At 46.7% G+C, this 16,340-nt stretch overlaps 1 protein-coding gene across 3 annotated transcripts in view; it reads left to right on the top strand.

The window, feature by feature from the left end:
• The window catches only part of ADGRL1 (adhesion G protein-coupled receptor L1), a 221,861-nt gene that overhangs the window by 174,762 nt on the left and 30,759 nt on the right, over nucleotides 1-16,340 (top strand). For all 3 annotated transcript variants that reach the window (XM_018560820.1, XM_018560821.1, XM_018560818.1), the window contains one exon: nucleotides 930-996. In XM_018560820.1, the coding sequence (XP_018416322.1) occupies nucleotides 930-996 (67 nt within the window). The remainder of the gene's footprint in view (nucleotides 1-929; nucleotides 997-16,340) is intronic.

Genomic DNA, 16,340 nt, shown 5'->3' with positions numbered 1-16,340 from the left:
CCCCCCCCCTTACATTGATGGTTAGTGTAGGTGGGAGATCAAGAGTCACCATTGCGCACAGCCTAATGAACCCTACCAAGCTCTGGAGGAACTCTAGAGGTCCATGGAACCCCGGCTGAGAAAGGCTGCCCTAGATGTCCACGGAAGCCTGGTTGAGAAAGGCTACCCTAGAGGTCCACGCAACCCTGGTTGAGAAAGGCTGCCCTAGATGTCCACGGAACCCTGGTTGAGAAAGGCTGTGCTAGAGATCCCCAGAACCCTGGTTTAGAAAGGCTGCCCTAGAGATCCTCAGAACCCTGGTTGAGAAAGGCTGCCCTAGATGTCCATGGAACCCTGGTTGAGAAAGGCTGCACTAGAGATCCACAGAACCCTGGTTGAGAAAGGCTGCCCTAGAGATCCACAGAACCCTGGTTGAGAAAGGCTGCCCTAGAGATCCCCAGAACCCTGGTTGAGAAAGGCTGCCCTAGAGATCCACGGAACCCTGGTTGAGAAAGGCTGCCCTAGAGATCCACGGAACCCTGGTTGAGAAAGGCTGCTCTAGAAATCCACAGAACTCTGGTTTTCGAAAGACTGCGGTAGGGATCCACAGGACCCTGGTTGAGAAAGGCTGGTCTAAAAGGGCAATTGTCTATGTTTCCTCTTGACTATCTTATATAGTTTATTAACTGTCTGATATAGTTTAACAGTATGTGCCTCCATCTAATCAGTATCCTGCTATGGGCCCTCGGCTCTCTAACATTTCCGTATCTTTCTTTTTTCTCTGTCTTTGTGTCTGATACAATCTGTAGCCATATTGCTCTTTCTCTGTGTCTCTCCCTGACTTTGGGGAAGTATGTTTATCTCTCATTAGCTGGCTATCTGGATGTGACTGTGTCTCTGCTCCTCTATCAGAGCCTCTGACTGTTTTTCCATTTCTCTCTCTGTCACAGTTGCTGGCTGCGGGTGGATAATTATTTCATCTGGAGTTTTATTGGCCCGGTTTCCCTTGTTATTGTGGTGAGTGATGATATTGTTGTCTTCAGCTTTCTCCTTCTCTTTAAGTCAATGTCTAATTCTCTCCCAGGGTACCTGCTCTGCCCCACGTGCGCTCAGACAGCAGCTGGACTGGTTTCTGGCTTCTTATAACATTCTGCAGGTATAAGTTATAACAGCAGAGCACGGAAAACTGGAGCAAAGGTGGATTGATTACCTATAACAACCGATCAATTTATTTTTGCTCAATGCATTCTGATGGCAACACTAGGCAACAGCTCCACCTCTCTCATAAATTATTCCCTCTGTTGTCTTTTTAAAGCTGAACTCCGGATAGGAGGATTTGGGCAAGCAGCACAGGAAACTACATTCCCCGTGAGAGCTTGGGAATTCACATACATGATGTTTAGGGCTGTTCATTAAAATACTTGGAAATAGGGATGTGCGTGGGCATGGCACAAATCAAGTTCACCCAAGCCCATGCTAAACTGTCGGCGACATACCCCCGATTCCGGCCCAATCAGTTGCAGCCAGGGCATTCTCCACCCCACAGCTACACGTGACAAAGGGGCGGGGAACTCCTTGGCCACAACTGATTGACCTAGCATGGGGAGGTGTAACTGACAGTTTTGCACAGGCTTGGGTGAACTCGGTTTGCACTAAGCCCATGCACATCACTACTTGCAAACGCCAATAGAGCCAGCCCCACACCGCTGTCAGTTTCCTTGTTATGTGCCTCCATTGCAAGTAAAAGACTGCAATGATTAATTATGGCTGTGGGCGAGTCACAAATGGGTACATGGAGATCGTACCCGTCCAGGGAAGGAGCATTGACAGAAGAGCTTGCATCACTGCTCTCATTCAGAAAACTACAAGAGGAGGAAACGTGACCGGGAGCCATTTCTCCATAGGGAGACATCAACAGCACACAGTAGAACATACAAAAAAATGGGACCATAGGGAACATGTTGGGGGTGGAGTAAAGAGTGACTTTTAAAAATAAATGGACAGCAATTTTGCACAAGGTAAGGAAGCACCTCTATAATAATGTTGTATTCCTCCTGAATGGAGTTCAGCTTTAATTACTCTCTATTCTGGATCTTACATCGTAGCACTATTCTCCACAACACTCGGATCTCCACTGTTCCACAATTCCTAAGCTGACCAGACATGCACATAGACCCTTGAATTGCATAGCTTGGATAAATCTAAAGGAAAGTGTACAGATAACATATATGTGCTGTACAATAAGAGTGTAATGTGTATGGCCAGGGTATGGCCTTCCATCTTGATCGACTGCATCCATTCCTACTCTACCCTTGTGCCTCAGTAGAAGTACTGGTGCCAGCAGCCAAGACACAACTCCTGACCCTTCAGTAGAGGTAGTGATGGCAGCAGCCAAGACACAACCCTTGATCCTACAGTAGAGGCAGGGGTGGCAGCAGCCAAGACGCAAACCCTGACCCTTCAGTAGACATAGTAATGGCAGCAGCCAAGACGCAAACCCTGACCCTTCAATAGACATAGTCATGGCAGCAGCCAAGACGCAAACCCTGACCCTTCAATAGACCTAGTCATGGCAGCAGCCAAGACACAACCCCTGACTCTTCAGTAGACATAGTAATGGCAGCAGCCAAGACGCAAACCCTAACCCTTCAGTAGACCTAGTGGTGGCAGCAGCCAAGATACAACCCTTGAGCCCGCAGCACCAAAGGTTAATGAATACTTCTATCATTGTTGCACCACTGGAAGCAACATCATGATGTGCCTATCCATTTACCAAATGCAACTTTTCAATATTATCATCATTTTTATGTATATAGCCTTAGCATAATACTTTGAGCTCTACAGGTGGCATACTGCGAATCATACAAAAAGCATAAATGCACAAGCCTAAAACCAACCAAAATTGTGGAGTCAAATCTTTACCCATCAAAAGAAGTCATTGGCTGAGCCCAATGCTAGACCTGATAAGCAGCCCAAGGGCCAACTGAAGGCGCTCCCATGACTGCTGCTAGTTGCAAAATAGAGGCCTAGCACTGTCATCCCACCATGGGAGCTCCTTCACTTGGCCATTGGGCTGCTTATTGGGTCTATCAGATAGGTAGTCCAATGGCCAACTGAAAGTGCTTCCACGGCAAACTGACCGTTCTGTTGCTACCGTGTTTCCCCGAAAATAAGACAGTGTCTTATTTTATTTTTTTCACAAAAAAAGACACTAGGTCTTATTTTCGGGGTAGGTCTTACTTTCGGGGAAACACGGTAATTGTATAGCCATGGATTAGCGTTGTCAGCCTGAAACAGGAAGTGTTGTTACAGCATCTCCAGGTAAGAAACTTTGCAACATTTTTACAAATTATTTGCTTAAAGCCCATCTGCAGGGAAAGAAAAAACTTACCCTTACAATGGGGCTACCACCTCACTGCAAGGGTTTAGTGCTTGTTTTTTTATAGGTGAGTCGCATAAGACTGTTTTGCTTACCTGATCCCGGCTCCCACGGCGGTCAGCACTCTCTACTTCTCCGCTCTGGATGTTGGAATGTCCCTTGGCGTCCTCATGTCTAATGCATATCAATAGACCTGCATAGGATGTGATGACGTCAGCGGTCCTTAGCCCGGGGGAGAAGAGGCTAAAGGGACTGGTTTAGCAGGCTGGATGGAGATGGCGGGATCTGGAATTAGGTGAGTTAAACAGCTTTAATAGAGTCCCCTAGGCATAAATGAGCACTTAACCTTTGCAGTACAGGGGCAGCCCCACTGCCAGAGTAAGTTACACTATATTCCCAAAAGTATTGGGACACCCCTCCAAATCATTGGATTCAGGTGTTCCATGACATTTCCTCACTATTAAATATTCCGTGGTCACTTTACCAAGATATTTTGGACAATTTCATGCTCCCAACTTTGTGGGAAGAGTTTGGGGATGGCCCCTTCTTGGCAGACTCCCTATCCCCCCATCCAGGTGCAAAGGCCACCTTTGGCAGCTGCCCTTTGGGCCCCACAACAATGACTGGGCCCTGGGCAGCTGCCCCTTTTGCCCTGCGTTAAAGACGACCCTGCCCATAGAACACCTTTTGGATGAATTAGAGTGGAGACTGCGAGCCCGGCCTTCTCCCCCAACCTCAGTACCTGACCTCACAAATGGTCCAACATTCCCATAGACACACTCCTAAACCTTGTGGACGCCTTCCCAGAAGAGTTGAAGCTGTTATCGCGACAAAGGGCGGAGCCAACCCAGTACTGAACCCTACGGACCTCTGAACACTGAAAAATGGCCTGGCCAGGAAGGGGGTCTAAACACCTGGTCTTGAAGTGGTTAACACTTTTAGGGACCTCTCGCTATGCCCGCTGTAGTTTTGTCTAAGAAAAAAAAATTATAATTATCTTGAAAGCCGTGGGACCAGAATGACTCCAGTCAAGGCAGCATGAAATACCCCCAGCCATGGAGGAATGTAGTGTCAGATCTCTGATTACACCGCACCGATCTTTCCGTCTTGGGAAAATATAAGTAGCATCGCATTTACCGCTGTCTAATTTTCTTATTTCTTTCTTTCAACTAATTCATTTCACCATCATGTCTTAACCAAATGATGCTTGTAATAAAAATTGGAAATAAGAGGTTGAAACTACCCAGTATGTTTCTCCTAGGACCAATTAGGTATTTTAATTAATATACCATTTTCAGTACAGCTTAAGGGTTTTATTTTTTTTAAAGTCGCGGCAGGCTGATTCCAATGGAGCAGAACTTTGATGGCGGAGCAGCCTGCAGCTTTGCAAGTCTCGCTCTCTATATGTTTTGTGCTAAGACAAAGACTCGCTGTGACAAAGGCTTCGTGAATATGTGGAAACAGATTGTTAAAATTCAATGTAGGTAGGACCGCTCGGAGATCTAAAATACGTTGTCCTTGGCCTTTTATAGTCATTGATAGCTGCCAAAGATAAATGGGACATGTAAACTAGGAATAGCTGCGTTGTGTAAAGGCCCATTCGCGCAAGCGAGCGCGTTATGATCTCTTTTTTAATCTTATTGAAATGTTACACAATTAAGTTTTATCCTTTTTTAGTTCTGCAATGCACACCGTGATGCGTTGCAACACACTATCTGAAATCAGCAGGAAGTCACTCGCACTCCAATATAAAGTCCAGTCAATCTATTTATTGACTAAATGGTACAGCATTTCCATGCAATGTTTCGGAACCATAAGGTCCCTTCATCAGTCAAACAGGAAGCAACACACTACCTGTCCTACTTTTTTGCAGCGCGTAGGTGTGAACTGAAACAATATGGCAAATTGTCTTGTGTATGTGTTGGGACTGCGTTGGGCAAAGGTGCCCAACGCAGCCCAAAGTATTTCCTGTGAATGGGCCCTTAGTCTGACCCTTGATCAAAGCAACCAAATCCAAGTCGGTATTATTTAGACTTGTGCGCCGTCAAAAAATTTGTTTCGTTTCGTAATATCCATTATTTCGTAATTCGTAACTGAACTCAATTCGGATTCGTACGAAATACGAAATTTCGTTAGTGGCGGTTATATTTTCGTAACTTTACGAACATTCGTTATGATGAAGTTAAAAAGCAAAATACCTTTGTTAATATTGGAGTGGTAGTTGTTTTTTTTATCCGAAAAACGAATTCCGTTAACGGCTTCCGTATTCCGAATTCTGTATTTCGGACTTTAAAAAAAAACTACCATCAACTCCAATATAAATGTACTTTGCTTTTTACCTTCAATATAACGAATGTTCGTAACGGAACGAAAATACGTCAACGGAATTTCGTATTTCCTGCCTGTGTGTGTAACTGTGTATTGTAATGCATCAGCAGCAGCGGATCCGTATCTCGGATTAAAAAAAAATCTTGTCATGCTGTTCAACCTCATTTACAGGGGTAATATTAGTTCCTGTTTCAAAGAAATTCGGATCCGAAATTCGTTAACGGAATTTCGTATTTCGGATATAATTCGGAAACTGCCATTCGGATTTCGGATGCTCCAAAATTCGGAATTTCAGGAAAATTCGTACGAATTCCGATTCTTAACGAAACGAATCGCACATGTCTAGTATTATTGCTTATGTAGCGCTCACTCCCGAAGGAGCCGCTGGAATAACCTGGGTCATCAGCACTAGTCTGTCTAGGGGTATGATCTTCAGCCGTCCCATTAGCATTAACCGCCCTCTTCTAGTGCCCACAAAGCTGATGTCCACTCCAGTAATGTAATGCTGAATAACTTTTATTAAACTTCTTCACACTGAGGAGAGAGGGTATAGGGATCCTACACATCCAGGGTGTAACAGACATCAGACTCACCAGGCCTTTCAAGCATCTTAGTGTGGATCCACTTGGAGTACAATGAACGTAATTGAAGTAGGAGATAAGCAGGGATGAGCACAGATCCTCAGCAGGAGAGACACCAGACATGCTTCAGAGGTCCTCTAGCAGATATCAGCTTCTCTGGTTCTCCTCCTCTGGCAAACAACACAGGCCTCCTCCATACTGGAGGCCTAGGGAAACTCTTTTCACACTCCAGCCTTTGTCAACCCCCGGGCCTCAGGCCTAGTCTGGGGGGCAGCTGGACAGCACCCATCCCTAATCCATGGCTGGTTCTGACTAGTCTCAGCACATGGCAATTCCCTCCAGTATATGTACCCCATCCCAGCATGCACCACTGGTTGAGAGAACCCACTGATTGGCTACTGTACTGTACATACACTACAGTGTCCCTCATTTGCTGTCCCACGATATAGCAGAGTCACACTCCGCCCTGGGGGGCACAGTCAATGCCAGACAACTGGAATTAACCAGATAAATGCCACTATAATCCAACCAGGCTGACTGCAGTCCTGACAATCATTAAATGTCTAGCAGGCACCTCGCAGAAGGTGATGGGGGCTAGACTTACTTCTCGACTGTCTTGATTTCCAAGGGCAGGCTGTTGTTTTGAGGGTTTCTTCCTAGAAATGTTGTCCTTAGATCTGTCCCTGTTTTACCACAGGCCCAATGTACGGTAGGATTTTAAAGTTTACTAGTCAACCCAAAAGTGATCATTTAATTATAGATGGAGACAGGTGGGCTAGGTCAGCCTCTGCCTTTTTTTTAGTCTTGGATGCTCCAACAGTGAGATCTCGCTGCCATAATTTTTTACTCTATTCCTGTCCACTTGGGAGTTTTGTGTGTTCCTGCCCACCTTTGTGTGTTCCATCTATTGCAGATCCTCCAAAAAAAGCCCAACAGGAAGAGTGGAAAAACCTCCTAATAGCCAAAGCAAGTATATAGGCATGGTAACTCAAGGGCAGGGATCTCACCGAGGTTCCCCTTGTATATGCACATTGGCATTATGCAAATTTTTTTATAGACTTAGATGATATAAAGAAATTAACTGGTGATCCCGATGTTCCCCGATTTATGACCTTATTTCCTGTGCTCGGGCCAACAATGCTAGGCAGCCTCTAATCAAATGGCCGATTTCCCCCAAGCGTTGTTGGTACCCAGAACTGGTGCCCCAGTGCAAATGCACTGAAATTCTTTACTGAGCTCTGGCACCCCTCAGTCACATACAGCTCCTTCCTTTCTCCCTCCCAGCAGTGACCACAAGTAACTTACGATGTTGAGGAGGAAATATTTGTGATTTTTGGTACATTGGCAAATGGTTAACAATGCTCTTATGTCACATTGGCCTGTTGGGGGGGGGGAGGGGGGTTAGTAATTACAACTACTCTAAATCTGCAGCATCTACGAAATTCTGAAATATTAGTTTTGATTAATTTGACCTTTTAACTTGTTTTTAGAGAAATATGCAGGCAGCCAGCAAATACATTAACGCGCATTAAAAATATGATTACTTGCATCAGTTTGCATGTGCGTACAAGCATTTACAGTTATCAGTTATAGCTGAACTCCGGGCAGAAAAAGTTTTGATTTAAATATATACCTCAAAAACAACAAAGGATATAAATTCACCCCTGGTATGGTGAGGGTAGAAATGCTGGGGTATGTACCTGGTATGATTGGGGTATAAATGCTGGGGTATGGTCCTGGTATGGTGGGGGTATAAATGCTGGGGTATGTACCTGGTATGGTGGGGGTATAAATGCTGGTATATGTTCCTGGTATGGTGGGGGGGATATACTGTAAATGCTGGGGTATGTACCTGGTATGGTGGAGGTATAAATGCTGGGGTATGTACCTGGTATGGTGGGGGTATAAATGCTGGGGTATGTACCTCGTATGGTGGAGGTATAAATGCTGGGATATGTACCTGGTATGATGGGGGTATAAATGGTGGGGTATGTTCCTGGTATGGTGGAGGTATAAATGCTGGGGAATGTACCTGGTATGAATGTTGGGGTATGTACCTGGTATGGTGGGGGTATAAATGCTGGGATATGTTCCTGGTATGGTGGGGGGATATACTGTAAATGCTGGGGTATGTACCTCGTATGGTGGAGGTATAAATGGTAGGGTATGTACCTGGTATGGTGGGGGTATAAATGCTGGGGTATGTACCTCGTATGGTGGAGGTATAAATGGTAGGGTATGTACCTGGTATGGTGGGGGTATAAATGCTGGGGTATGTACCTCGTATGGTGGAGGTATAAATGGTAGGGTATGTACCTGGTATGGTGGGGGTATAAATGCTGGGGTATGTACCTCGTATGGTGGAGGTATAAATGGTAGGGTATGTACCTGGTATGGTGGGGGTATAAATGCTGGGGTATGTACCTCGTATGGTGGAGGTATAAATGGTAGGGTATGTACCTGGTATGGTGGGGGTATAAATGCTGGGGTATGTACCTCGTATGGTGGAGGTATAAATGGTAGGGTATGTACCTGGTATGGTGGGGGTATAAATGCTGGGGTATGTACCTCGTATGGTGGAGGTATAAATGGTAGGGTATGTACCTGGTATGGTGGGGGTATAAATGCTGGGATATGTTCCTGGTATGGTGGGGGGATATACTGTAAATGCTGGGGTATGTACCTCGTATGGTGGAGGTATAAATGGTAGGGTATGTACCTGGTATGGTGGGGGTATAAATGCTGGGGTATGTACCTCGTATGGTGGAGGTATAAATGCTGGGATATGTACCTGGTATGATGGGGGTATAAATGGTGGGGTATGTTCCTGGTATGGTGGAGGTATAAATGCTGGGGTATGTTCCTGGTATAGTGGAGGTATAAATACTGGGATATGTAAATTGTATGATGGAGGTATAAATGCTGGGGTATGTACCTGGTATGGTGGGGTATAAATGTTGGGGTATGTTCCTGGTATGGTTGGGGTATAAATGTTGGGGTATGTTCCTGGTATGGTTGGGGTATAAATGTTGGGTTATGTTCCTGGCATGGTGGGGGTATAAATGCTGGGGTATGTACCTCGTATGGTGGAGGTATAAATGCTGGGATATGTACCTGGTATGATGGGGGTATAAATGGTGGGGTATGTTCCTGCTATGATGGAGGTATAAATGCTGGGGTATGTTCCTGGTATGGTGGGGGTATAAATGTTGGGGAATGTTCCTCGTATGGTGGGTGTATAAATGTTGGGGTATGTTCCTGGTATGGTGGGATATCAATGTTGGGGTATGTTCTTGGTATGGTGGGATATAAATTTTGGGGAATGTTCCTGGTATGGTGGGATATAAATGTTGGGCTATGTTCCTTGTATGGTGGGTGTATGAATGTTGGGGTATGTTCCTGGTATGGTGGGATATCAATGTTGGGGTATGTTCCTGGTATGGAGGTATATAAATGCTGGGGTATGTTCCTGGTATGGTGGGATATGAATGTTGGGGTATGTTCCTGGTATGGTGGGATATAAATGTTGGGGTATGTTCCTGGTATGGTGGGTGTATAAATGTTGGGGTGTGTTCCTGGTATGGTGGGATATCAATGTTGGGGTATGTTCTTGGTATGGTGGGATATAAATGTTGGGCTATGTTCCTGGTATGGTGGGGGGTATAAATGTTGCGGTATGTTCTTGGTATGGTGGGATATAAATGTTGGGATATGTTCCTGGTATGGTGGGGGGATATAAATGTTGGGCTCTGTTCCTGGTATGGTAGGAGTATTAATGCTGGGGTATGTTCCTGGTATGGTGGGATATAAATGTTGGGCTATGTTCCTGGTATGGTAGGAGTATTAATGTTGGGGTATGTTCCTGGTATGGTGGGATATAAATGTTGGGGTATGTTCCTGGTATAGTGGGATATAAATGTTGGGGTATGTTCCTCCTTGACACTGGAATTGAAGAAGTGGCTTGAAGAAGATACGAAACATCTTCAACATTACAGAACAAGTTCAGTTGAATCTAGGACCAAACTATATCATTCTTGCTGAAGCGCATTTGTGACGCGTTCTCTTTAAAGAAAATGTGTTGACGAAAGGAAAGGGGGCGGCCATTGATGACCTCTTTCGGAAAACATTAATTGCCTGGCTGCATCTGACCTCAATACTTTCTAAATCATTGACCAGCCACAAGCACGCAGCAAGGGAAGGCAGAGACGTGCCCTCACCACACCTCAGGTCATGCACGCCATGAAGAATTAATGAGGAGCAGACAGTGTCATGCATTTATAAGGAACCTTCTAGGGTCAGCTTCAACAGAAAGAAATACTGCAACACATACAAATCAATTAAACACATTGCGGCTCTGTCACCACAGTTCCCCCTTCATATTAGCATGTGAAAATAAGCATCGCAATGCAATATAGAGGCCGGAAATACCATCTACAGCAAAATGCTTGCAGTTCTTAAAGTATGTCAACCCGCCCAATCGGATCTTAGAAGATTTATTATTATTATAGAGGATTTATATAGTGCCAGCAGTTTGCGCAGCGCTGTACAATATAAGGAAAACATTACAATCACAACACAATTCAAGACAAGATGGTAAAGAGGGCCCTGCCCCTGAGGGCTTACAATCTAAAAGGGAGGGGCCAGTGATACATGAGGAGGGAGCTGTGTGGGCATGAATTGTTTGAGAATGATAGTTGAGCGGTTAGGTTGAGGTGGGGTAGGTTTCCCTGAAGAGATGAGTCTTAATGGATCGCCTAAAGGCAGTCAGAGTGGCAGATAGACGGACAGGTTGGGGTAAAGAGTTCCAGAGGATGGGGGAGACTCTAGTGAAGTCCTGGAGGCGAGCATGGGAGGAGTTTTGAATGGACATGTTCATGTCCTTTCAAAAGCAGTTTTCAATATTTTTTAATACCTGGCGACCAGGGCCAGATTTACTCTCTCTGCTGCCAGGTTCCTATCCGCCACAACCCCCCATGGAGAATGGCAGACCTGCAGGCTGCATACAAGTGATCTTGGCAATATCGCCGAGATCACTTGTACAAAACAAGCGGCGGCTTCCCCGCTGTACATTTAGCCCTGCATGCCAAAAGCAGGGCTAAATATAGAACACAACTACCCACTCGGCGCTCGGAACGGCATGCCCTGGGCATCAGAAGATGCCCAGGACATGCAGTTCCTCACACCCCAGCTGCCCCTCTACTCCCTGCTCCCCTAAGGCCGGGCCTTGGTTGGCCTTGTGGGAAATCCGGCCCTACTGGCAACCATGAAGGTCCTTGTTCAGTCACTTCTTATTATATCACCTCACTTTTGTTTGCCTGATGAAGGGACCAGACAGGTTCCGAAACGTTGCCATGCATGGTGATATGACCTGCAAGAATGAATAAAAGGATTTCGTTTTGCAGAAAACTTGGAGTGCTGGTAACCATTTTTTCTGTTTTCCAAGTATTTGGCGGTGCCATCCGCGACCACTTCGGAACAACCCCCCCCATTATATGGGGCTTCTCGGTCAGGAGTGCGCTGGGACTCTCTATTTGACTTCTTATTATAGGGTGACAACGCTCTGTCCTCGGTGACACAGGCTTCCGATGGAAACCTCAAGTGGCCGACACACTTCAACACAAATTTCGCCGGTATGGTCCATTGGTGTCGCCATCAGGAAATACCATGCAGCAATCCCTGGAGCACATGCATGTAGACAGGAAGTGACTACAAAGATGATAACAAAAAATGTCTGCAAAAGTATTTTATTAAAAATGGCAATTGTTTATGATATGCAATGCTCTAGTCATTCCGTTAGGGTTTCACATCTACCTAATGAGGCATTTATATTGTGCCGTCAATATACGCAGTGCTTTAGATATCATATTATCCATTCACATCAGTCCCTGCCCCCAAGGAGCTTACAATCCAAGGCCCCTATCTCACATACTAGGGCCAATTTAGACAGGAGCCAATTATCCTACTGTTAGGGTGTTACCCCCCTGGCGGGTGACATGGGCTTACTTGAGGGGCAGAGTCTAAGTACCAACCGGTGTTCACCAGAGCTCCTGATGATGGAGATGGGCTAGGCTGCTTGCTGGTACCAGGTCGCGGTCCCCAGGGTTGCCCTGCCAGGGGATGGACGAGAACAGGAGGGCTCAAATGAGAAGACAGTAGTCAAATCTAGGCAGAGTTCAAGGCAGGCGGCTAGCAGAGGGTGGTTTGGACGGTCCAAGGTCGTCAACGAGTAATCAGAGGATAAACGCAGGAGACAAGAGCAAAGTCGGGGGATGGGCAGAAGACCAGGGCGGACAGCAAGCTGAGAAGGGTCAGGCGGTCCGGGTCAGCAATGCAAAAACATTGGGTCCGGGTCAGAAATGCATGAAACGGATCCAGACATAATTGTCGGGATCGGTTTCATGCATTGCTGACCCGGACCCAATGTTTTTGAGTGACAGCTGGCTCTGGCTCTATCTAGAGGCAGAGCCAGCTGTATCCGCCCCCTCAGTTCCGCCAGTCAGTGCTGGAGGAACGGACAGGGGAGGGGAGAATCCAGTCACGGCTCTCTGCAGTGACAGGATAGAGAAGTGAGCGAGCACGGGTATGTGTTCGCTCACTTCCCGATCTACTGAGCCGACCTGTGACAGTCATTGTCACAGGTCGGCTCAGATTATGAGGCTGAGTGAAAAGCACCCCCCTCATAGTTCTCCTTTAAGCTCTTTGCTGAGAAGGGTCAGGCGGTCCGGGTCAGCAATGCAAAAACATTGGGTCCGGGTCAGAAATGCATGAAACGGATCCAGACATAATTGTCGGGATCGGTTTCATGCATTGCTGACCCGGACCCAATGTTTTTGAGTGACAGCTGGCTCTGGCTCTATCTAGAGGCAGAGCCAGCTGTATCCGCCCCCTCAGTTCCGCCAGTCAGTGCTGGAGGAACGGACAGGGGAGGGGAGAATCCAGTCACGGCTCTCTGCAGTGACAGGATAGAGAAGTGAGCGAGCACGGGTATGTGTTCGCTCACTTCCCGATCTACTGAGCCGACCTGTGACAGTCATTGTCACAGGTCGGCTCAGATTATGAGGCTGAGTGAAAAGCACCCCCCTCATAGTTCTCCTTTAAGCTCTTTTACAAACAGGAAGCTGGCAAAAAGACACAGCACCAGCTCCGTGCAGAGCTAGTGCTTAAATGCCTCTCAGAATCAGAGGCCTAGCCTCACCTCAAGGTACTCCTGGATGTCCTGGTCTGGAATTTGAGGCTATTATTAGCCATACTGGCCCGGGTCTTGTGAGATCCATTAGAGGTAGTAGCGGATCTTCTGGAGATCCTGGCTGGGATTCTCAGAGGAGAACGGTAAACCCCGACAGGTACTCTGAGCTTACCATAACACCTACCTGGAAGTGTGGAAGGAACCCAGAGGAAACCCAAGCAAGGATATGGAGAACCTTCAAACCCCATGCAGATGGTGTCCTGGCCAAGACTCGAATCTAGGACCCTAGTGAAGCAAGGCCGAAGTGTTAACCACTGAGCCACCGTGTATCGCGGAACAGGAAAATTGCTATATAAGTCCGGGTTATAGATAGATCACAAGTTGGATGTTGAGTTCTCCGGCCGTCTCACCGGATGTCAGCGACTAAGCGTACATTTCACATTCAAACCTGCAAATGAATCCACTTTTGACTTTTACTTAAATCTGGGTATAAAACCGCCTGGCCGCAACCCACAAATTCAACATAACCCACTAGAATTATGCCATACTTATCCCTTGCCATTATGCTGCATACAAGCATATATTGTGAGAGGATTATCACACATGAATAAGATTGACGGGAAGTCTCTGGGAGGAGGTAATGGGATTATGTTAAGAAGCAAAAATTTGTGCGCGCCGCATGCAGTCTTAGTGATGCCTTCGAATGAAACGCGTAAAGTCCTATAGAAGGAATTTTATTATTTCATCTCTAAATATTGCCATTAGGCTCTTACAAAGGAGGAAATTTAAGGAGGAGGAAAAAAAATAAAAACGAGGACAGAACGGTGTTATTTTTAATTGAATCCCCGGCGGTCTCAAACGGGGCGAGCGACCGGTTTTGTCGGCTGAGCCGCTTTCCTTTAAAACGTGACCTAGGAGATCGCGGCGGAGCTCACAAATAAGGTGGAGGCACGAGGAATTATTCTTTAATCTTTTGTAGGTTTAACTTTAAATGTCTGAAAGTCCATCTCCGCCTAGAAGTGATTTGTGTGGTTCCTGGCAGGGTTCTTCTTACATCGCTTGGAGGCTCCAGTAGTGAGATATCTCCAGTAGCTTTCCCAGTTCCAACCAATTATCAACCAAGTGATGGTAGCGTCCTCTTACTGAGGGGGGTCTCTGTTACATAGCATAGACATGTGCTATGTAACAGAGCTGGGACTGACACCATGTCACATACCTGTCTGATCAGCCCCGGTTTGGCGTTTGAACCCAGGTCTCTGATGCAGAAGTGCACAGACCTAGCCATTCAGCCACTGAAAGGACTTGGTTTCTGCTGCAGGTTCGGTGTACTGAGCAACTCTCCTTATGGACACTTTGGCTCCACCTGCCAACCAGCTGTAGAAGATCTGTAATTACCTCAGGCTTTAAATACCGGACACTTCCTGTGCTCTGAGCCTGTTGATTTGGGTTAGTTCCCTGTGTTATATGCTGGATTTACACCTTGACTCTTGCCTGTTTCCTGACTATTCTTCTGCCTGCCGATTTTGTACCTTGCTGCCCGATCGTGTCAAGACCTCAGCCTGCCTCCTGACTACTCTCCTGGATTCCGACTTTGTACCTCGCTGACAGACTGTTGCCGACCCTGCTTGCCTGACCACGTCTTCGCCTTATCCTCAGCCTAAGATCCACTTCGGACTCGGCCTACTACAGGTGTGTTACACACAATCACGGGGCAAAAGAATATAGACACAGGCACTCCAATACCGGGTACAATACGTCTATTTATTGACGTACACGCAAACAATTAGTAGCATAGCACACTTAGTGCGACGTTTCAAGTTATGCCTGATGAAGGGGATCCTGTGTGACCCCGAAACGTCGCAGTAAGTGTGCTATGCACCTAATTGTTTGCATGTACGTCAATAAATAGACGTATTGTACCTGCTATTGGAGTGCCGGTGTCTATATTCTTTTGCATCACTATGACGGTGGCCATCCGTCGACTACTGAGCACCCGTGTTATTCTGATGGACATGCGGTCAGGAGTGCAATGGGTACATGGACTGTAACCATCACGGGGCAGGTATATTCCAAGAAGATGACACCACTGAACTTGGATGTAAGTAAGTCATGTAAGGGATCCCACTGCACTCCTGACCGAAAATGCCCCAACTTCCAATGGGGGGGCAGGGGGAGGGTTGCTGAAATGACAGCGGGTGGCGCCGCTGGATCAGATAAACAAAACACACAAAGTCACCAAAGGTTCTCCAGGCAAAGTTCTTCTTCAAGGTGTACAGTTACATCACCCAGTGTATCAACGTTTCAGAATGCATCAGTTTCCTTCATCACGATGTGCCTCCTGGCTTCCTGATTAGCTAGGAAGGGGGCTTCACTTGTTGCTAGGCAGCCTGGTTTCCTGACCAATCACCAAGGGTGGGTCATGATGTGCCACCCAGCTTCCTGATTGGTTAAGAAGCCAGGCTGTCTAGCAACAAGTGAAGCCCGCTTCCTAGCCAACGGGAAGCCGGGAGGCGGATCATAACCCGACGCCCGGCTTCCTGATTAGCCAGGAAGACGTCTCCATGCTCCCCCGCTGCACTGCCGGTCAGAGGGAGATCCGGTAGTAGGGAGATCATCGGTATCCGGGAAGGTATCGGAGCATTTGGGTGCCCAAATACTCAGTATCTGCAACAATACCGATACTAGTATCAGTGCATCCCTACTAATTTGTATTGGATTGGTGGTGACACTGCCCTTCCTTCTGGAGGGGGGCTACTTGTGTTCCCCATGGTCCCTGTGTGTGTTGTAAAGTAGTCACCGCTCCAAGCTCTCCCCCTGGGATGGACTACAATCTCATATTTGATTTCCTCATTTGTATTGAGATTGTAGTCCATCCCGGGGGGGGGGG

This window comes from Nanorana parkeri, unplaced genomic scaffold, assembly GCF_000935625.1.
Source record: "Nanorana parkeri isolate BGI_ZX_2015 unplaced genomic scaffold, ASM93562v1 scaffold479, whole genome shotgun sequence".
Classification (NCBI taxonomy): Eukaryota; Metazoa; Chordata; class Amphibia; order Anura; family Dicroglossidae; genus Nanorana; species Nanorana parkeri.
This window is presented reverse-complemented; position numbering and strand designations above follow the sequence as displayed.